This window comes from Phragmites australis, chromosome 10 (assembly GCF_958298935.1).
Source record: "Phragmites australis chromosome 10, lpPhrAust1.1, whole genome shotgun sequence".
NCBI lineage: Eukaryota > Viridiplantae > Streptophyta > Magnoliopsida > Poales > Poaceae > Phragmites > Phragmites australis.
The window spans coordinates 20,637,484-20,658,107 of record NC_084930.1 but is presented as its reverse complement, the minus strand read 5'-3'; the positions used below and the strand labels follow the sequence as shown (position 1 = coordinate 20,658,107).

General features: G+C 39.9%; 2 protein-coding genes and 1 pseudogene across 2 annotated transcripts in view; 2 read left to right on the top strand and 1 right to left on the bottom strand.

The window, feature by feature from the left end:
* LOC133930304 (achilleol B synthase-like) overlaps positions 1 to 6,773 on the bottom strand; it is a 37,776-nt gene extending 31,003 nt beyond the window's left edge. The window contains exon 1 of the mRNA XM_062376933.1: positions 6,515 to 6,773. The gene's annotated coding sequence lies outside the window, so the exon portion shown is untranslated. The remainder of the gene's footprint in view (positions 1 to 6,514) is intronic.
* LOC133930149 (glycine-rich cell wall structural protein 1.8-like) lies at positions 1,257 to 2,751 on the top strand. Its single transcript, XM_062376835.1, has 2 exons — positions 1,257 to 1,281; positions 2,039 to 2,751. The coding sequence occupies exons 1-2, from the start codon at positions 1,257 to 1,259 to the stop codon at positions 2,749 to 2,751; spliced, it is 738 nt and encodes a 245-aa protein (XP_062232819.1).
* On the top strand, positions 2,652 to 5,407 carry LOC133930148 (uncharacterized; annotated as a pseudogene).
* Positions 6,774 to 20,624: the final 13,851 nt, after the last annotated feature.

Genomic DNA, 20,624 nt, shown 5'->3' with positions numbered 1-20,624 from the left:
ATAGTACAATATGAGAATTTTATAGTACATTCCTGAAATATTTAAACCAAGTGCACTTAATATACAATATAACTAATAAAGCTGAATTGATATCTTCAGAACTTCGAGCTGCGAATGTGCCACGTTGGTAACAACTACTCTTTGTTTCCCTTTATAAATGTTTCAAGTGAACCATGAGGTTTTTGAAACAAATTGTGATTTAGAGAGTTATTCGTGAATGAAATGTGATTTTAAATGTTAATCATGTATGTGATTTGTGAACGAAATGTCCAATCAAGGATCTTTGTGAATGATATGTTAATCGTGTATGTATATATGTGATTTGTGAATGAAATTGTTAGACCTATATGTGATGAATTGTATATGTATATGTGTTGTTTTTCAAATATGTTGTTGCTAACAACAGTTGTACTGGGTGGGGAGTAAGGGTTATCACTCCCGGTTCATGTAATGGACCAGCAGTGATCGATAATTCAACTATCACTGTTGGTTAATTATGTGAACTGGCAATAATAGTTGGCTTATCACTGCCAGTCCATTACATGAACCAGCAGTGATATGTACCATCACTACCGATTCTGTAACCGGCAGTGATAATAATAGATTATCACTGTTGGTTCCAAAACCGGTAGTAATGACGTTTTTGAACCGGCAGTGATGACGTTTTCTGTAGTAGTGTAGCCATAAAACTTAAGTATCTTTTTTCCGAATTGGATCATTCTTATTCTTATTATATAGATCTAATATTGATCTATCTAATGAGGTTGGCAAATCTGAGAAGCCCATTATTTAGAGTGGCAAAAATCCAAATTTCCCATTGGATCACTAGATTTGTCTTTTGAAACTGCTATTAGCCAATAGGATCCAACCAAACACCAAGGGCTTCGGGATCACCTTCTTTAGAGGTCAGAACGAACTATGAGAGAGGAATAACCATGTGAGGATTCTGTAACTCCTCCATCCATATGGCTTGAAACAAAGAAGCTACACTCCAGTGTTGGTGAGCTAGCTTCTTCAAAAGTTGGGATCTAGAGCTCAAAACCCGACTTAAGGACCTCAGTAGATCTTAAGGTCTTATTGTGACAATTGATACTTCCGCATCATCACTTATTTGCGATTAGACGACTTGGTATCAACTTTCTTTTGGCAATAAATCCACTTTTAACATGCTGAACTTTGTAAAAGTGGACTTAAAACCCTTGTATATACCAGCTTAATTGTGTGGCTAGAGAGAGGTGTAAGAGACTTTTCCCACCATGGTACCTTCTCGAGTCCATGGTGGTACAAGCACCTTTAAAATGAAATGTTGAGCCTTTGCAAAAAAATGAAACGTTGAGGTTGAGTGCTTCAATGCAGATATTAAAATATCACCAAAATTTCAGCAAAGTCTGGTTATTTTCATTATAATATACAGTGAATTATCAATAAATTTTCAGAATTTGATTGAAACAAAAATTATAAATTGTTCAAGATGCACATTTTCCATTGCAAAAATCCCTTATTTGGATTGTGAAAAAATTAAATAATACTGTTTTACCTCACAAGAAGTTGGAAAAGTCCACTGGACCACTAATTGGTGTGCGTCGCCAAGCACAACAAGCAACAACAGTATGAACATCTCAACCCAATTGAGTCTACAACGTTGCCAAATCATTCCCAATTCCCATCAACTTTAGTAAATTTGGTATTTTCCGATCCTGTTCTAAAATTGTTGGTATTAGCCAATCCCACAACGTACATGTTAAAAATATCATATTTACCAACATAGCACTACCGTATTTACCGATGATACAGTATTTACCATACCAGTAATACTGATCATACTGAGTGAACACCCCTAATTGTGGGGTGGTGTGGAGGCATGAGATTATGACTTCACCCAGGGGCGGATCCACCGCCAGGGCGAGCCTGGGCGGCCGCCCGAGCTCTTGGCCCGTGAGACACTGAGGCCCATTGGTTGAGTGGCCCAGACCAACACAATTCACAGCCCACAAATGTAAATGAATGGAACCCTAATCTCACATTCTCCTTTCTCCAGACTCACTGTGGTGTACTGGTGTGTGCGTGTTGCGGCGGGTGGCAGCGGGCGGGCATGGCGGCCGGGAGCGCGGCGCGGCGTGGCGGCCAGCACTGCGACTGGGAGGCGGGAGCGCGGCGGTCGCGCACGCGCGGCAGGCGGTCGCGCACGCGCAGCGACACCTGCGGGCGGCGCGGCAGGCGGTCGCGCGGCGGGCGGGCGTGGCGGCCCGCGGCCGGGAGCGCGGGCGGGCGTGGGCGGCCGGGACTGGGAGGCGGGAGCGCGGCGGGCGGCGCGGCAGCCAGTCGCGCAGCGGCCAGCGGGAGCCGGGCAGGGCGGCGTCGGCAACCGGGAGCACGGCGGGAGCCGGGAGCGCGGGCGGGCGTGGCGTCGGCAGCCGGGAGCGCGGTGGGAGCGCGGGCGGGCGTGGCGTCGGCAGCCGGGAGCGCGGTGGGAGCGCGGCGGGCGGGCGGGCAGGCGGCTGTGAGTGCGGGCGAGCGGCGGGCGTGAGCGCGACAGGCGCCGGGCGAGCACGCGCGCGGTGGACTGCGAAGTGCGTGCTGTGCTGTGCGTGCAGTGCACTGAGTGCAGTGCTGTGCGCCTGTGCTTTGTGCTGTGCAGTGCTGGGCAGTGCTGTGCTGTACAGTGCTGTGCAGTGCAAGCCTGCAGCTACAGGGGCGGTCCGCGGACGGCACACGGCAGACGGGCAGAGTCAGTGTGAGCTTGTGAGGTAAATTGATGAATTGAGTTATTGAGATTTTTATATTGAGCCGTTTAGGTTAATTGAGCTATAAAGGTGAATTCTATTTTGTATTTTTCTTTTATAACATTAGCATTTCTTTCGCAGAATATCAAGATATAAATAATGAAGAGATTTTTCAAACCAACATCTTTGAATACCCAAAGTACGAGGGAGAGTAGAGTTAGTGAAAACTGTGATGCAGAAAATGATATAGTAGTTGTCACTCCTGCTCCTGCAACTTCTCGGATAGAATACAAAGGTATTAAAGAATTTAGGCAAGAGTTTATTATTGCCGATCCGGGACTTCGTATTGCAATAGATGAATTTGATCATGATATTAGAGATGAAGTTAGAAGAGCTAATGTGTTGAAGGGTCCGACTCAACCAATTGGACATACTTTCCCCAAAAAAAGGTTTGGTAAAGATTTAAGGACTTTTTGTGCAGCATGGTTTACTAAATATGATTGGCTAGAATATAGTGTGGAGAAGGATGCAGCTTATTGTTTCTATTGCTATCTTTTTAGATATGATCCCTCAGAGTCTCATTTTGGGTATGATGTATTCTCAAAAGTAGGATTTAGAAATTGGAAGAATGCATATAAATCATTACCTGACACATGTTGGTGGGCCTAATAGTGCCCACAATAAAGCTAGAACAGCATGCGAAGATTTCAAAAATCAAAAGGCTAGTGTGTCATATAAGGTGATGACTCATAGTAAGGAATCAGAAGCCAAATATGAAATCCGTTTGACTGCATCTTTAGATTGTGCAAGCTATCTCCTAATGCAAGGTCATGTATTTCGTGGACACGATGAATCTTCTTCTTCATCGAACAAGGGCAATTTTCTAGAGATGATTGATTGGTACAAAAAAAGAAATGAGGAAGTGAGGATTGCATTTGAGGAGTTATGTCCTAAAAATGTTCGTATGCTTGCACCATCAGTTCAAAAGGATCTTGCAAAGAGTTGTGCACAGGAGATAACTAAAGAAATAAAGAAAGAGATTGATGATGGTTATTTCTCTATTCTTATCGATGAATCTCGTGATATATCAATCAAGGAGCAGATGGCCGTGATTGTGAGGTTAGTGATCTTATTTACTTGTTAAATTGTGATATTGTTGGGCGTGTGATGTACTGATGTTGTAATAATTGTTTGTGATGGTGCACATGTTCGTGAATAAGGAAGGAAAGGTTATGGAAAGATTTTTGGGCCTTACGCATGTCACAGAGACAACATCAGATGCATTGAAAGGAGCTTTATTTGAGTTACTTTCTACACACGGTTCGGACATTGCAAGAGTTCGAGGGCAAGGGTATGATGGAGCTTCGAATATGAGAGGTGAATTCAATGGTCTTCAGAAACTCATTAGAGATGAGAACCCATATGCTTTCTATGTCCATTGTTTTGCACATCAATTGCAATTGGTAGTCGTTTCTGTCGTAGGTAGTTGCACATCTATTCATGAGTTCTTTGAATATGTTAATATGATTGTGACCACAACTAGTGCATCTTGCAAGAGGAAGGATTTATTATCTAGCAAGCACCGTGAGAACTTATTGGCCAAGTTAGATAGCGGTGATATTTTTTCTGGAAGAGGGAAACATCAAGAAACTAACTTGGCTAGACCCGGGGATACTAGATGGGGTTCTCATTACAAAACTTTAATCCGTATTGAATCCATGTGGGTTGCAGTGATAGAGGTGCTAGGGCTTGTGCAGGAAGATGCCTGAAATCCAACATCAGCGGGTGGTTTGATGAGAATAATGGAGAGCTTCAACTTTGTGTTCATTATGAAGATGATGTTGAAAATTTTTCATATTACAAGTGAGTTATCTCTACTCTTGCAAAGAAAGGATCAAAATATTGTTGAGGCCATGTCATTACTGATTGATGTGAAAGCACGTTTGCTTAACTTGAGGAATCATGGTTGGGAGCCATTGTTTGCAGAAGTCAAAACATTTTGTAAACAAAATGAGATACCAATTCCAAATATGGATGAAATAGTACCAAGATGGGGCCAATCAAGGCGAAGTAAGATCGGTGTCACTCAAGACCATCATTATCGTATTGACACCTTTTATGTAGCTCTTGATGCTATAAACACAGAGATGACTCATCGTTTCAGTGAGCTATCTTCAGAGTTGCTTATATGTTTTTCTTGTCTTGATCCAAGAGATAGTTTCTCAAAGTTTGATGTGCACAAGATTGCTAGACTTACGGAGATATATGACATAGATTTCTCCATCAGCGATCGTGCAGTTATAAAAGATCAACTTGAAACATTCATTCTTCATGTTCGAAGAGTTGAAGATTTTATTGGTTGTCATGATCTTGCAAGTCTAGCAATGAAAATGGTAGAAACCCAAAGACATATTGTGTTTCCATTGGTGTACCAACTTATTGAGTTAGCATTGGTACTACCAGTTGCAACAGCATCTGTTGAAAGAGTCTTCTTGGCTATGAACATCATCAAGACTGATTTGCGCAACAGGATATGCGATGATTGGCTCAATGACTTGATGTTGTGTTATATTGAGCGGGATTTATTCAGAAGACTAGATTCTAATGCCATTAAAAACTGGTTTCAAGACATGAAAACAAGGAAGATGAATTTGCCTAAGCCTTCTAGTTCTAGACATAATTAGTGGTTGTGTTTCCGTAAGTTTCTATACTTAATTACTTCTATAGTCTTTGGTTACATTTAGTATAATTGCATAATTTCATATATGTTTATCTTCGGTTCTTTTTCATTTTGCAGGTTCATATGGTTTTATCAATTTATGTTGAGGATCTTTTCACCTCGCCTACTAATTATAAGGTATTTTTTTAAAATTTCTTCTTAAAGTTCGCCCTACCTTCTTTGCTTGTCTGGATCCGCCACTGACTTCACCTACTTAGTACTTTTAGTCGTTTTATTTTTAAGTGTTTAATATGGGCGTTTGGGTGGGTGTGTGAGTGTGGTGTGATATGTGGTGGTGTGTCAACCTTCTAATCGAGAAAAGGAGAGGCGCAATGACCACATGCATCCCCACCGACTAAATTTTGGAGGGAGAGCCAAGGGTGTGGTGCATACACAGGAAGCGCAACGCAGAGCTTGGTTGGGCTAGAAATGGAGACGACGTACAATGTAGGCCAAGGCGCCAAGCAGAATGACAGAGACCGAATGCAGGACCGAGCCATAGCTCATCTACCTGCCGTGCCCCGGGGGGGGGGGGGGCTGTGGTGTGGTGCAGGCTGTATCAAGCGACCGAGCCAAAACGTGCATTCAACTACATAGTTCCATAGATAGCAGGGCTCCTAATCTTGCCTTGGAGATCATGGAAAGTTGAAGACGATCTATAGTCCTTGTGATCCCAAGTGTAAGTCGATCTAGCCATTCTTATACCCTTCTACAAAGATAAGTCCATTACAATTTCAAGGCACATTTTGATCACTTGATTAGTTTTTCCCATATTTAAATGCATCCTAATCAATGGAGTAACGACACATGCAAACCACTGAACTAACAGTATCCAGAACGCAATCAACAGATTTCATGACATGAGGCCATACACCAAATTACCCAGAACGCAACAGATTTTCGGTTAGACGCGTCGCTAGAGCAAGCAGGCCCTAAAACATCTATGAGTCCTGAATGCAGGTTCCTTTCTGCCAAGTACAAACTCATGTACAACTCGAACGAAGAAATTGTAACCTCGTTCCTTAAGTGTGTTAAGTTTCACTCTAAAAAAAAGGTATGTTTAGTTTCTTACCTGCATACGCATCAGGAGGTCCTGAGCCTCTCTGTTCTCGAAGCGGTGCTCGGTAAAATCCCGGCGAACTCTCTCCACCTCGGCGCGCTCCTCTGGCGTGCCAAGGTCGGGGTCGAACTCCCAGACCGCCCTGCCGAGGAAGTTGTTCGTTGACCTCAGCCATGGCCCGGCACCCTCGGCGATCTTTAGCCTCCACATGATCGTCGGTGAGGGGGTGGCCAAACTAATTGTGTGTAGAGGCAAACGGCTAGGACCAGGAGTGTACAGAAGCTTAGAGGCTAGCAAGGTCTCCACGCGGGGTTTATAAAGGTGCCGTCGAGACTCTATCCGCCTCCTGGTCCATCCTGACATTTATTTCCTATATGTTAAACTGAGCACTATTTTCCTCCAAACAAAACTGAGCACTATTGGAAATAGAGAACTTTTACAGTACACCATGATACTAGATGATAAAGAGTATTATTGTTGTGATCCAACCGTCCATTTTAGTAGGTATTATTGTAATTATCTTGATACCCTTAGGGGTAATTACGTCATTGACTGACCGGACTTCGGACCTTCGCCACCCATCATCGACCGACCGACGGAAGCTGAAAACCCTAATAAATGAAATGAACAGAATAAGTGAAAGTTTATCCGAAAAATAAACTACTATTTTGATCTTCCCTAATTAAACATATAATTTACAAGTTTATCATAGTTTTTTTTCCAATCCTACCCTTATGATACCCATGATACTCTTTAATGATACCTATGATACTGATGGACGATAGAGTATCATTGGACTAATCTAAACCACCGGATGAAGAAAATGAACGGTATGCACTCATTTAGGTGTACTGTAAAAGTCCTCTGGAAATATTGCAGACATGCACTGTTGGTGTATCGGTCACTGTTGGTTTCAAAAGAAAAATGTATGTCGATCATCGCATATGGAGCCGGAATAAATGAATGGTGCCAGCTACAAGGACGAATGGAAAGGACTAAACGAGCAAATAAGATATGCTATCGGAAGATATCTTCTAAACATGCTACACGAAGTACATTACTTTATTCTTTACACAATCACTGCTACAGAAATCGCTTTTCCAGTAGCTTACACTCGATGTAAAGATATTATAGTCGGTTCTGTAGCTTAGACTGGTAGAAATCGGCTGTCGAGGAAAAAAACTGACTGTAATAATAGTTTATTACAATTGGTACGACTGAAATAAATTATAGTCGATTCGTATGGGGTACCTATTGATGGAAAAGGGGCCGCTAATCTAGCGGCTTGTCGAGCATTTGACAAACTCTTCAAACTGAATGTAATATTTAGACTAATGTAGTCGGTGCCAAACTCCAAATGACTGCAATATATTACAGTCAGCTCATGTGGTGAACTGACTACGGTTAGGGCATCAATATTTAGATGTGTAGTTTTGAGATGCTTATATATGAAGTAGCTATATGTAGATCATTTTTTTTTTGACATAACATAGTTTAGATCCCATTGGTAGATGCATGGAGAATTTAGGTGCCATCTTTAGATGAAATTTATTTATATACCCATTTAAATGAATGTAGTAATATTTTATTATTTAAATAAATTTTGGTGAGCTCTGTTTAACCGATATGGGTGTCCAGTTTATTAGTTTTCATATCTTATTGGTTTATTACTTTAATGAAATAACATTAATTTTCTTATAATGATGGCAGATGGATCGAAGATGGATGCACGATGTTTCCAGAGACAAAAACGAATACATAGATAGCATGAAAGAATTTGTAAGAGCCAACTAGGACGATATGAAGAATAATAATCATCAATATAAAAATTGTCAATGCAATAACTACAACAATAAGATGTCTTTGGACATTGCACATATCATAGGACATGCTATTGACAGGGGTCTTAAAGAACAATCTATATGTTGGACCAAGCATGGTCAAGACCTAGATATTGAGGAAGATATTGGCATCATCAACAATGATATGTTGTTGGACAACAATCTTTTCTTGGATGAGGACGATACTAACAATGTGCATCAAATGTTGTAGGATGCAGAAGCTACCTTAGGTAAGACAGGCTTTCCTAAATTCGAGGGCTTGTAGAAAAATTTGGAGACACCTTTGTTTCCCGGGTGCAACAAATATAGATTGGTTAAGTCTGTGTTTGAACTTCTAAAACTGAAAGCAAGCAATGGCTGACTTGATAAGAGTTTCATGGAGTGGTTGAAGCTCGTAGCAGACATGCTTCCATAGGATAACGTGTTGCCAAAAAGCACGTACATCATAGCCAAGAAGATTATTTGCCCATTGGGATTGGATGTACAAAATAATATACATATGTTCGAATGACTGTATCATGTATCGTAACGAGTATGCAGACATGACTGTATGTCTAGTATGCAATGTGCCACAATACAAGAGAAATGATGAGTCTCCCAATGATGGTGAGGCGAAGAGGAGAAAGGAATTTCTGCTCCTGATAATGATAATGATGGTGATATGGTGAAGAAGAAAGGAACTTCTGCTAAGGTTATTTCATACCTACTAGTAATTTCCTATTTGCAATGTTTGTTGGCCAACCCAAGGTACTCCAAATTGTTGCCTTGGCATTCCGAGAAGCGTAAGAATGATGGAAAGCTATGGCACCCTACCAATGATATCCAGTGGCAAAAGATCAATAGGATCCTAGAAGACTTTAGTATGAAGATCGAGAATATAAGGTTTGGGATGAGTACATATAGAATGAATCCTTTCGGCAACATGAGCAACAAATATAGTACCTAGTCAACGCTTCTCTTTATCTACAACCTATCTCCTTGATTGTGTGTGAAGTGAAAGTATATTATGATGTCGATACTTGTATAAGGCCCAAGGCAACATACCAATGATATAAACGTGTTGTTCACACCATTGAAAGTCGATCTTGAAACATTGTTCCACCAAGGGTTCTAGGTGTGGGATAAGTACAAATTAGAGTACTTCAATGTAAGATCAATGTTGTTCATAACAAATAATGATTACCCCACTCTTAGAAACCTATCAGGACAAACTATAAAAGGAGGACAAGCCTGCGTGCAATGCCACAATGAAACCGCTGAAACCGCAAGTTTGCGGTTTTCAAACTCAAGGATAATGGTCTACATGCTTCATAGTACGTACCTACACAAGGATCACCCTTACCGCAGATTAAAAACACAATTTGATGGTGGAAAGGAAGATGGTGAGGCTCCAAAGGATCATAGAGGGATGTAGGTTCATGATATTGTAAAGGATATCCAAATTGTTCATGGAAAGAGAGGCCAAGGTGATTGCTCAACAAAAAAAGGATGGCGGAGGTGATTGCTCAAATAAAAAGAAAGGCAAAGGTGATTTCTCAAATACAAGAAGAGCAGAGGTGATCATTAATTGAGGAAAAAAAAGAAAGATGAAGGTGCATCGACAAGACATGAGATACCAATGTTCAACAAGAGATCGATATTTTGGGACTTACTTTATTCGAAGTAATTGGACGTTCGCCACTCCATTGACGTCATGCACTTAGGGAGTCTATGCTAGTGTGGGAGGCTTCTCCATGTGCGTTGGCACCAGCGAGGGAGTCTACGCCGCGTATGCTAGCTAGGGAGGGTTCTTGTATGTCGACGGGGGTGAGTATGCTAGCTGGTGGGTGTTCTCCTTATCCGCCGCCAAGGGCAAGTACACTGATTGGTGGCAGTTTGCCTTGTACGCCATTGAGCGAGAGATCGCTAACATAGTTACACAGTGACATCGAGGTAGTGAAGTATTCATCTGGCTCAATTTAGAATGTATTTAGTGGAATGTAGATAAATATCATTTTTTATGTATTCTTGCAATGATATATGCTCACTGTAGAAATGGCAGTTTAGAATTATATGCTTATGTTGTAGGATAGGCAGTTTAGGAAATGGTTTTTATATTCTTGAAGTAGAAATTAAGCAATGCTACTTTTCTTTCTATTGTTTTGTTGTGCATGTTGTTTTTTGTTCGCCTATGATGACCAGGCAAATTAAGATGGACTTGGATGAAGTTGCACATTTGTTTTTTAGTGCCCATTTATTTTCCACTTTGTTGACCTCACCATGACTATCATCATTCCATACCTTATTATTCATTATGTCAAAATATAATTTGAGTTGGGGAAGAAAAAGGTGAGGAATGGCCACAATTAGTTCTTATGATTCCACACATTTTAATTGCTTGTAAGAATATATTGGTTGTTTTTTTACTTGTGCTCCTTCTAAGTCCACATATTCTAATTGGTATATTATGATAATATGTTGGCTTGATTTGAGAACCATGGTGTGTTGCCAGTTATGAAGAAGCCTGATCATACCATTCATGGCATATGAATTAGGCTAAATCTGTGGCACTACTTATTTCTACAAATTATGATAAGGATAGTTAGATGTGACATGTTACCATTGGGTAATGCTTGAAAATTAGGCTAATGATATGAGGTCCATATTGGCAATTGATGATGATTGCTACTCCCACAATTCTTTTTTAATTGTGCTTTTCTTTTGAAATTCCCTTTTGTATCAACTTTAGCTTACAAGCTATGTTAACCTAGCCAGAAAATAGGTTTATCACCAATGTTTCACTACGTAAGAAACCAGCAAAAGAGATACCAGATTAGTAATGGCTGCTCAATACGCGTCACTAATGTTTTATTAGTGACTAATCCAATAAGGACGCGTCACTAATGTCCCTTCTGATCGGGACCAAATATAGACCCGTCACTAATGAGTGATCATTAGTGACGGATCAAAACATGACCCGTCACAGATGATAATAGTGATTGATCAAGTTGTGACTTATTACTAATGACTAGGTTATCAGTGATGGGTCGTCCTAGACCAATCATTAGTGACGGGTCAAGTTGTGACCCGTCACTAATGATAAGATTATCAGTGATAGGTCATCCTATGCCAGTCATTAGTGATGGGTCAACTTGTAATCCGTCATTAATGCCCAACTCTAGTCCCTAATGACGGTATTCGCAAAGAAAAAATATTTTTATTTTATTTTTCTGGGATTTTTTCTCACCTCAGCAGCACTAGAATAGGAACCATTATACATTTCTGCTCAAGTTTGATGTAAGGTGTGGTGACTATAGTTACAAACAAACGTTTCGAAAATGGTGTAGAAACTTCTAGGGGCGAGAACTCAATCTTCTAAGCCGTTTTTAGTCTCAAAAAATTCTTCAAACCTAACAAAGTAGAGAAAATGGATGTAACTTTTTTGTAGATGCCTGTAGAGTCAAAAAAAAGTTGAAATCGGAGTCTGTATATAAAAGTTATGCCCATTTTACTAAATACACTCCGCACCACCTATCAAATTATAACCCACGAGAAAATTTGGTAAAATTGGTCATTAGTGACGGGTCATGGTTATGACGTATCACTAATGACCTTCGGCAAAGAAGGTTAAAATGATAAAATATCCGGTTTCTATCACAACTACGTGATAGCAGAGGTGGTAAGATGGCTACACACGCGAGAAGGAGGTCGCGGGTTCGATTCCCATGGAACGTAAACTTGAAAACAATGTGAAAAAGTATGGCTTGTTATGCATATGGGATGGGCCTGTGTTAGGATGGCTCGGGTGAAAAAATATTTTTTAGACATTTTTCGTGTCCAAAAAATATAAAAAATATTCATCGGTCATAGTGATGGGTCAAGATTACAACCCATCACTAATGTTCAATCAATAGTGACGGGTCATGGTTACGAACTGTTACAAATGATTGAACATTAGTGACGGGTCATGGTTATGACTCGTCACTAATAAACTCATTAGATGACCCGTCACTAATGATAGGTCATTAGTGACGCAATAAGAGTGACGGGTCATGTACTAATACCAGTTATCACCTATCACTAATGACTTTTTTTCATGTAGTGTTTCACCATGAAATCCTTTTTATTGCATGGCTTATTTCACTAAAAAGTATCCCTTAACATACAATATTCCCCAACACCAATATCTAGAAGTCTCATTCAAGATGGACAAGGGGAACAATGAGCTAACCGTGGCCTTGGGTAACAAAAGGCACCCAGGTTGCACTTGAGGCTTAGGTTCTAGGCTTTCTTGGGAGAAGGCATTCCCAGAGCACCTTAACTCCTACAATAGTGGAGCTAGATCCAAAGCCCAGAATGAACAGCTAATAGCAAAACAAGTGCATTTCTTGGTCGACGGATGATTAAAAGTACTTGATTTTACCTGCAATAGTACATGATCGTGCGGCTAGTTCCCTCAAGAGTATTGAGGTTATCGAGCATAAGGAGCTAATGGAAAGCCAATCGTTTAAGAAACAACTATATCACTATGACTAATATAGCTTCGAATGAGCATAAGGAGCTAATGGAAAGCCAATCGTTTAAGAAACAACTATATCACTATGACTAATATAGCTTCGAATAAGGTATAATGCTGTGTGGGAGCAATAATTACTACGAAAAAGGTCATCCTTGCCAATTCAAAATTGACATCACTGCCAGTTTTTGAACTGATAGTGATAAAGTGCAAAAATACTCTACCGTGAACTCTTCAGCATTAGGATATGTCTTAAGTTCGATGTCAAACTTAAGATAAACACCCTATGCCGAAATATTCGAGGTAGAGTATTTTATACCTAAATATAAAAATAGAAATATATGTTGCAAAGCTGTTGTACCAGGAGCTATTTAGACGTTTCCATGTCAAGGAGATCCTGATATAGTAGCTCTGCCCCATCTATTGAACATCTTGTGCGCTCTTAAGATGATTCAACTAAATTTATTATCCATGAGTGACAATAGTAAATCTAAACTAATGGCAAAAGCACAATCTTTAGCATTTAAACTTAGCTTGAAGAGAATGTGTGTTTTCCATTCCTTTAGATCTATCTATTGGACCTTCCGGTGTAAACTTCAATTTTTGCCTCTAGGATGAAATACTCAGTGTAAAATTTATCTGAACGCTGGACCTTTCAGTGTGTACAGAATCCCCGATGCTGGATTATCCGGTATGTACAATTTTCCTAGATTTAGAGATAAACACGCTAACTCTTTATTCTCTACAACTTTAATTAGCCAAGATTATATTTACAGTACATGTACATACTTATACAATCCCATAAAACAACGAACCATAATAAAACATTAACAATTACTTATCATCATAAACTAATACCCATCTCAACTTAGTTTTCCAAAATCAGCTACACTATCATCACTTAAACGTCAAGTGCCTAGCGTGAGGAGTACTCAGGAGATACGGAACAACAACGTAACGTCTCCTGAGATTTCCTAGCACCTACGTCGACAAAAGGATTCCTCATCAATGTGCAAAGCAAACAGCGATCCATCACTCAAATCAAAGAGCCACAGTGCGGTGAAAAGCATGGGATGATGGGAAGGCACTTGAGTCTGTCGGCCAAATCAAAGCGTCACACTGTGGCAAAAACCAAGGACAGGCATCTGTCGGCCACATACGAGCCAGGCTTCCAGTTTTGCTGTCTTCAAAGTTAAATCATGTCACTTTTGTGTCCTACCTTGCACCAATGGTAAATGAAGGCGATCAACGATAACAACTTATATTCACTCACAGATAGATTCAAGTATAAGCTTTTGTGCCAAATCTTTAAGTTTAGGCCTAGACTATAAGAAGTACCGGAATGTGACTAATAATCGGCTATTATGACTCGTGCCTAGGGATGGAAACGGATCGAATACGCATGGAATCGAATTCGGATAGTACGATTTACTATATTTTAATCCGAATGCGAATACGGATTCGGATATCCTCAAATACGAATACGAATCGGATAGTTCGAATACTAATCCGCATTCGGATATCTACTCGATCTTCGAAATTCAGGTCGGAAATTTAAATTTTTGAAAAAGTTAGACTGAAATTTGATAAAATTAGACTGAAATTTGTTCTAATTTGATTGGGCCGGAATTTTAGAATTTTTGTTCAAAATTCATGTTGGAAATTTAAATTTTTGATCAAATTTAACTGAAATTTGATGAAATTTGACTGAAATTTGTTCCAATTTGACTGGGTTGGAATTTCGTTCATATCTGAAATTTCTAAAACTTTAGCAAAATTTAGTTCCCTGGTTGGCGGATACGGATACGAATCGGATATATCTCGAATTCGGATATCCACATTTGAATCCGAATCTCGAAAACGAATTCGGATATATCCATTTTAATATCCATTTCAGAAACGAATACGGATACAGATATCCATATTCGTATTTTAACAAATACAAAATCGGATAATTTGAATTTCCTGCTATCCATTTCCACCCCTATTTGTGCCTAAGATTGTGGTTGAGCCTCCATAAATACCTGTCTCTTACGTAACTGTCCTATGAACGAGACGATATTTATTCGAAGTGTAACGGATGTTTACCACCCTCCAATCACAAATATAATTCTACTTAAACTTAGCCACAAGATTTAAGGTGAGGGGTATAATAATCCTATTGTCTATTAATTATAGTTCTAGTTAATATGAGTCACAAATTTACTGTATTAATTATGATCTATTTAAATAGATGCAAATATCAAAGAATAAATTATAGTATTTGAGATCAGAGTAGCGTACTATAACCGGGAAAAACAAAGATGAAACAGATAAAAAGCGGAAGCATGCAGGCACTAAAGCTGGTGTGGACCTGTCACAACGCCGGAAGGCCTCGTTCTTTCATCTTGGATAGGACGGTCCACTAGTACTGCAGCAATGCAGAGGAGTACTGCTACTACTACTGTATTAATGCAGAGAAGTACTGTTACAACAGTTTATTGAGTCAGTTGCACTACAGTAGCGCACAGTCCTACTCATTAGTGTACTGTAACAGATCGTGGTACAGTAGCGTACAGCCCTACTTTTACGGTCCACGTGTGCAGGTAATATTCCCACCCTTAGTTGATTTGTCCGGTCAATTGGTTGCTCGGTAACTTGTCTCGGCTGCGAACGGCCTTTCCTAATGGCATTTGGATATTGGGAAAATTTTCTTTTTGTTATTAAAAAGGAGCGAATTTTTCCTTCTATCATTAAAATGTTGTTTCTCCCTTATACCATCATTCTGTCAATTTTTTTTTTTTGCCATCGCCATACTATCAAAGCACTTTGATCTATTTTTGAAGATGAGGGGCAGATTATAGGACAAGAATATATGCTTTATTATCTGAGTACATACCCTCATCCTCTAGATCTACATGATCATCCTCCATGCTATCCTCTGGATTCTTAGGTACTTTCTTCACTTTAGAACTGCTAGGTTCACTGAGTTTACTTTGCTTGCTTGGCTTACTAGTTTCAACTTGTTGAATGGTCACATAAATTTAGCTTGGTTGAACCAAGGTAGGAGTAGGAGTCGTCGATCCCTCGGGCCAAATGGTAACATCTATTATCTTATCATTAGAGTGAATATCAAATATGTGCATCAAGTTAGCATCACTGTTAACATCATAGATACCTTCTACACACTATCAAAGTATTGCATACTAGCAGCACAAGTTACTTTCCAAAGACACTTGTCCCATATTTCCTCAATAAGATCATTGCGATTTGTCAATTCTTTATCTACCGCATGCTCGATCAAGAAAAAAACTATAATCAGCCCTAACACCAGGACACGCAACAATTCTAACCTTCAGCAGAAACATTAAAGCCTCATCTATCCTATCACACTCGATTTTATAAAGGAACAAAACCAAATATAAACCACATATATGCCAGGATCAAGTTTCATACATGCAGTGACTTTATCAATATATCACACACAGTGCTATTATTACAACATTTAACTTAAACAAGATAGAAATACCTCAAAGTCTTTAACTAAACACACTAGCAAATTACAACGAAGCTCCCATCTCCCACAAGCAATTGACCGGGGATCCACCAGCCTAGCAATCTTCATCTTCACCGATGTAGTAGTCTGGTTCTCTTTCATTGTTTGATCAGTGTTTGATGTACATTTGGATAGGAATAGCAAGTGTGAGTATATGTCGTACTCCACAAGTATGAAAAATAAATGACATCCAAGCTTAAATAAAGGAACATATTTTAACAGGTTAAAATTTTGCATAAATGCCAACTACGCTATCATAGAGTTATAAAAGCATCCTATTTAACTGTGTGATTCATCACTAGACTTCCATCTTCTAGGAACATCTCCACATATTTGCCAACTACCTGAAAACTACTTCAGGTTCCCAAACCATCAAACTAGATACCCATCATAGGTAACAAAGAACAATCCAACCAAACGAACTAATCAATATCAACTAATCATGTAAGGATCTAAGTCTCTCATGATTGTGACCATGACTGATATATCAGATTTTGCACTCTACAGAGGTTGTCTAGCTTTTCCCATGAGTCGTGATTTCCTTGTTGCCGTATCCACGAAACACATGACACATGCTAGTGGTGTGTCACCCGAAGAATCACTACAATGTCGTTACAAAGTTTCATCCAGTATGTGGACGCTAGCTAGATTTCACCACCGTCAAAGTGGTTTCCACACCACCCAGAAGCCCCTTTTGCGCCTTGTAGCTCTAGCAAGATTTCACTCCTCCCTTCCACTACACATCCCATACCACTAACCAAATAGTTCTGGTCTTAGCTGTCCCTACACATTCACTCTTACGATTTGGGACGCACAAAAACAAGTCTCGTTGTTGGTATGATACTTCTTAGGTTGTCGCTCCACGAACCGGTCCTTAATTAGATCACTTGAGCAATTGCCAAACCAACATCACAACTATAACCACCATCATTAACACATCTTTGCTCAAGACATCAGCTTCCTTGTTGCTATACCATTACCAAAATTTCCCAACTTATAGTTGCATAGTTCATTAGTCATGTTTAACTGACTACCCATCCATACCCTCGTGCAAATCTAAGCATAAGATACCCAACATAACCACTACTGACAACTAGGCACAAGGAATATATGGAACATGGTACTTTAAGTAAATAGGATTTAGAATTAATAGTATGCATGTTTCACATAGAGAACTCATTTGAAAAACTAGGATCAGAATGTTCAAGGACACTTGCCTCTTCCAACTTGCTGCTCAGACTTATCAAACACTTGGTCCAGGAGGTTCTCTAAGCGCTCCTCGTCTGCTCTTAGAACACAACGCAAAAGTACATAACAAAACTAACTAAGAAAAATATAGCAAACAATTCCTAACATCTATGAAAAGGGTACTAAAAGATAGTACACGCTGCTACGAACACGAGAATGTGAAAATCATCTAAATTGGAGCCAGTACGAGACATTTATGCTAAAAAGAAGCTTATGATTAAATCTGAAAAAGAAAAGAACTATTTTGAATAAAAACAGAGAGGACGGGGATCTTTTTGAAAAAAATAGAGGGACCTATCTAAAAATAAATAAAAGTTTAGCGGCTAAACTATAAAAAGGTAGGGGCTTTTTGTTAAAAACATAGAAGTTGAGCGTCTTATTTGCTAAATCACCACTTTCCCAAATTAAAATAAATCGAAAAGCTGACTAGATAAAAGGCTGGTGACTAGGCCAAACACTTGACTTTCGCTAGTCTCGTTCCACTATAACGGTGTCCTACATTTTCTTCCATACAAAGCTCCAAACGGTGACATCTTGAAACTAGCCTAATAACTATTGTTGTAGGAGAACTCTACATAGGGATGAATTTTATCCCAACTAGTATTATTTTTCAAGGCAGAAGCTCTCAAAATATCTTCTAGAATTTGATTTACCCTCTAGGTCTGACCATCAGTCTGCGGATGATATGCCGAACTAAAGTTTAACCGGATATCCAATGTCTCTTGTAGCTTTTGCCAAAGCCTGGAGGTAAACTAGCTTCCTCTATCAGACACTATCCTCTTGGGTACTCCATGCAAACATACAATTCGGGCGATATACAACTTAGCAAGTTTAGGTTCTATGTATGCGGTCTTGACTGGAATAAAATGAGCAACTTTCATCAAGCAATGCACTATAACCCAAATAAAATCATATCCAGATTGAGTTCAGGGCAATCCAACGATAAAATTCATACTAATTTCTTTCCATTTACATTCTAGTATATTCAAAGGTTGAAGCACTCCGACGGGTCTCTGATGTTCAGCTTTGACTCTCTAACATATATCACATAATGCTACATACTCTGTAATCTCTCTCTTCATAACATACCACCAATATCGATCTTTAATATTTTGATACATCTTGGTGCATCTAAGATGAATAGAATACGCAGACTCATGTGCTTCTTGAAGTATGTGGGACACAGATACGCTTCTTAAACCATATCATTCAATTCTCATCCTCAGTAAAACCAGGGGCTTTACCCTCCTTAATATGCTTGATTTCCAAAATCTTCTCATCCTCTAGTTATTTACTAAAATCTTCTCATCCTCCAATGTCAAATTGACTTCTATTACCACAGCTTCTGCGTTATTTACCAAATTGAGATTGAGCCTTTCAAACTCTTAGTATAACTTAGTTCGTCTATTTTGCACGATCATCACTTTGAGATGAGCCTTTCTGCTTAAAGCATCGGCAACTACATTGTGAGGAACCGTCCAAACAGTATTCTAATTAATCATCAGGAGGATCATTATTTATAATCCAACTTCGACAAGTAACCAGAATCCTATTCCAGTAGTCCTGACACGTGTTTTGTGCCCATGGATCGGAACACATGCCTCCAATATAGTACATCACAACATAGCTTAATAAAGAGCAATTAATAAATATTTATATTACAAAAATTAAGCATGCAACTGATTCCAACAATTTATAACAAAAACGAGTTAGGAGGAGACAAAAACCCCTTAACTCCTAACTATCCAAAGATCTACGCAGCGGAAAGAATAAACTAGACAACAAAAGAGAGTGGAGCCACATGCCCTTAGGCTCCACTCCAAAAGCTTGAGCTTCAGAGTAGGATGCACTACTCCTGCCCGCCACCCTGATCGGCAGGCACAAAATAGCCAAACACCGTCCCTTCCTCAGCAGCCGGAGTACTTGCGTCAACTTAAGGGCAGCACCCTGAGTACGAAGGTACTCGCAAGACTTACACAATATGGGTATATAATATCCTGACTCCAAGGATTATGCATTAAGCTGTTAGCAAGAATATAAACATACGGTTAAGTTAATTAAAGCAGTAAGCAACTTAGACATATGTGTGACAACTAACTTAACCAACATATATGAAATTACCCTGCAACTACCAACTGATCATATGAAACAGTAACCACAATAGTATCAATGTATACAAGTGCCATCTCGACCACCTCCCACATATCCGAACCACAAACCACATATTCGAACCATCATCCACAAGCGAGAACTCTACGGTCGATACAAATGAAACCATAGCATGCTCATGACCGAGAGCGTAACAGTTCGAACTATTTTTTACACCCTGTAGGGGGATACTCCTGGACCCACACGACTCGGGGACCATACAGCTTGTGCCACCCACTAAAGTGCACACAAGGGGGTACTCATGTCAACCTTTCCCAACCAGCCCCAACCATGTGTGGCATGCATCGCTCGGCACGGTAGTACTAGAACTACCCCCGGAGCAAACTAGTAGCACTTACAAGCCCGCTCGCTCACACCGTCGATGTTCGGGCCCAACACATGGCTGCGAAGGTACTCGGCTTGTCTTACCAATAGATCGGCATGTGGTGTGTTAGGTAAGTGCTAAAGCTAACTGTACCGACGGACGGCCTTAAACGATGCAAACGGCCTACGGTGTCCAGGTTCCCTTCCCAACCTGCCCTCGGACTTTCCTTGAGGGCACATGAAACCCCGAACATTGCCCACATCTCGTCTCATACTCACCACTCAACCAACCATAACAACCTCAACTATGTATTTGTGCAACAAATGTAAATCCTATGCTCGCGAACAATGAAAAACGCCGTCGTTCGACTTCTACCGAAAGACCTAAGCATGGCTAAGCATATAAGTCGAACTTGTACCTAGACATAACATCATCTCAAAGCTACAAGGAATGTGGATGAACAAGTCATCGAGGTAGAAGAATGCAATTGGCATAGGTTCTACCCATTTGTTCCCAACATCTACACAAGC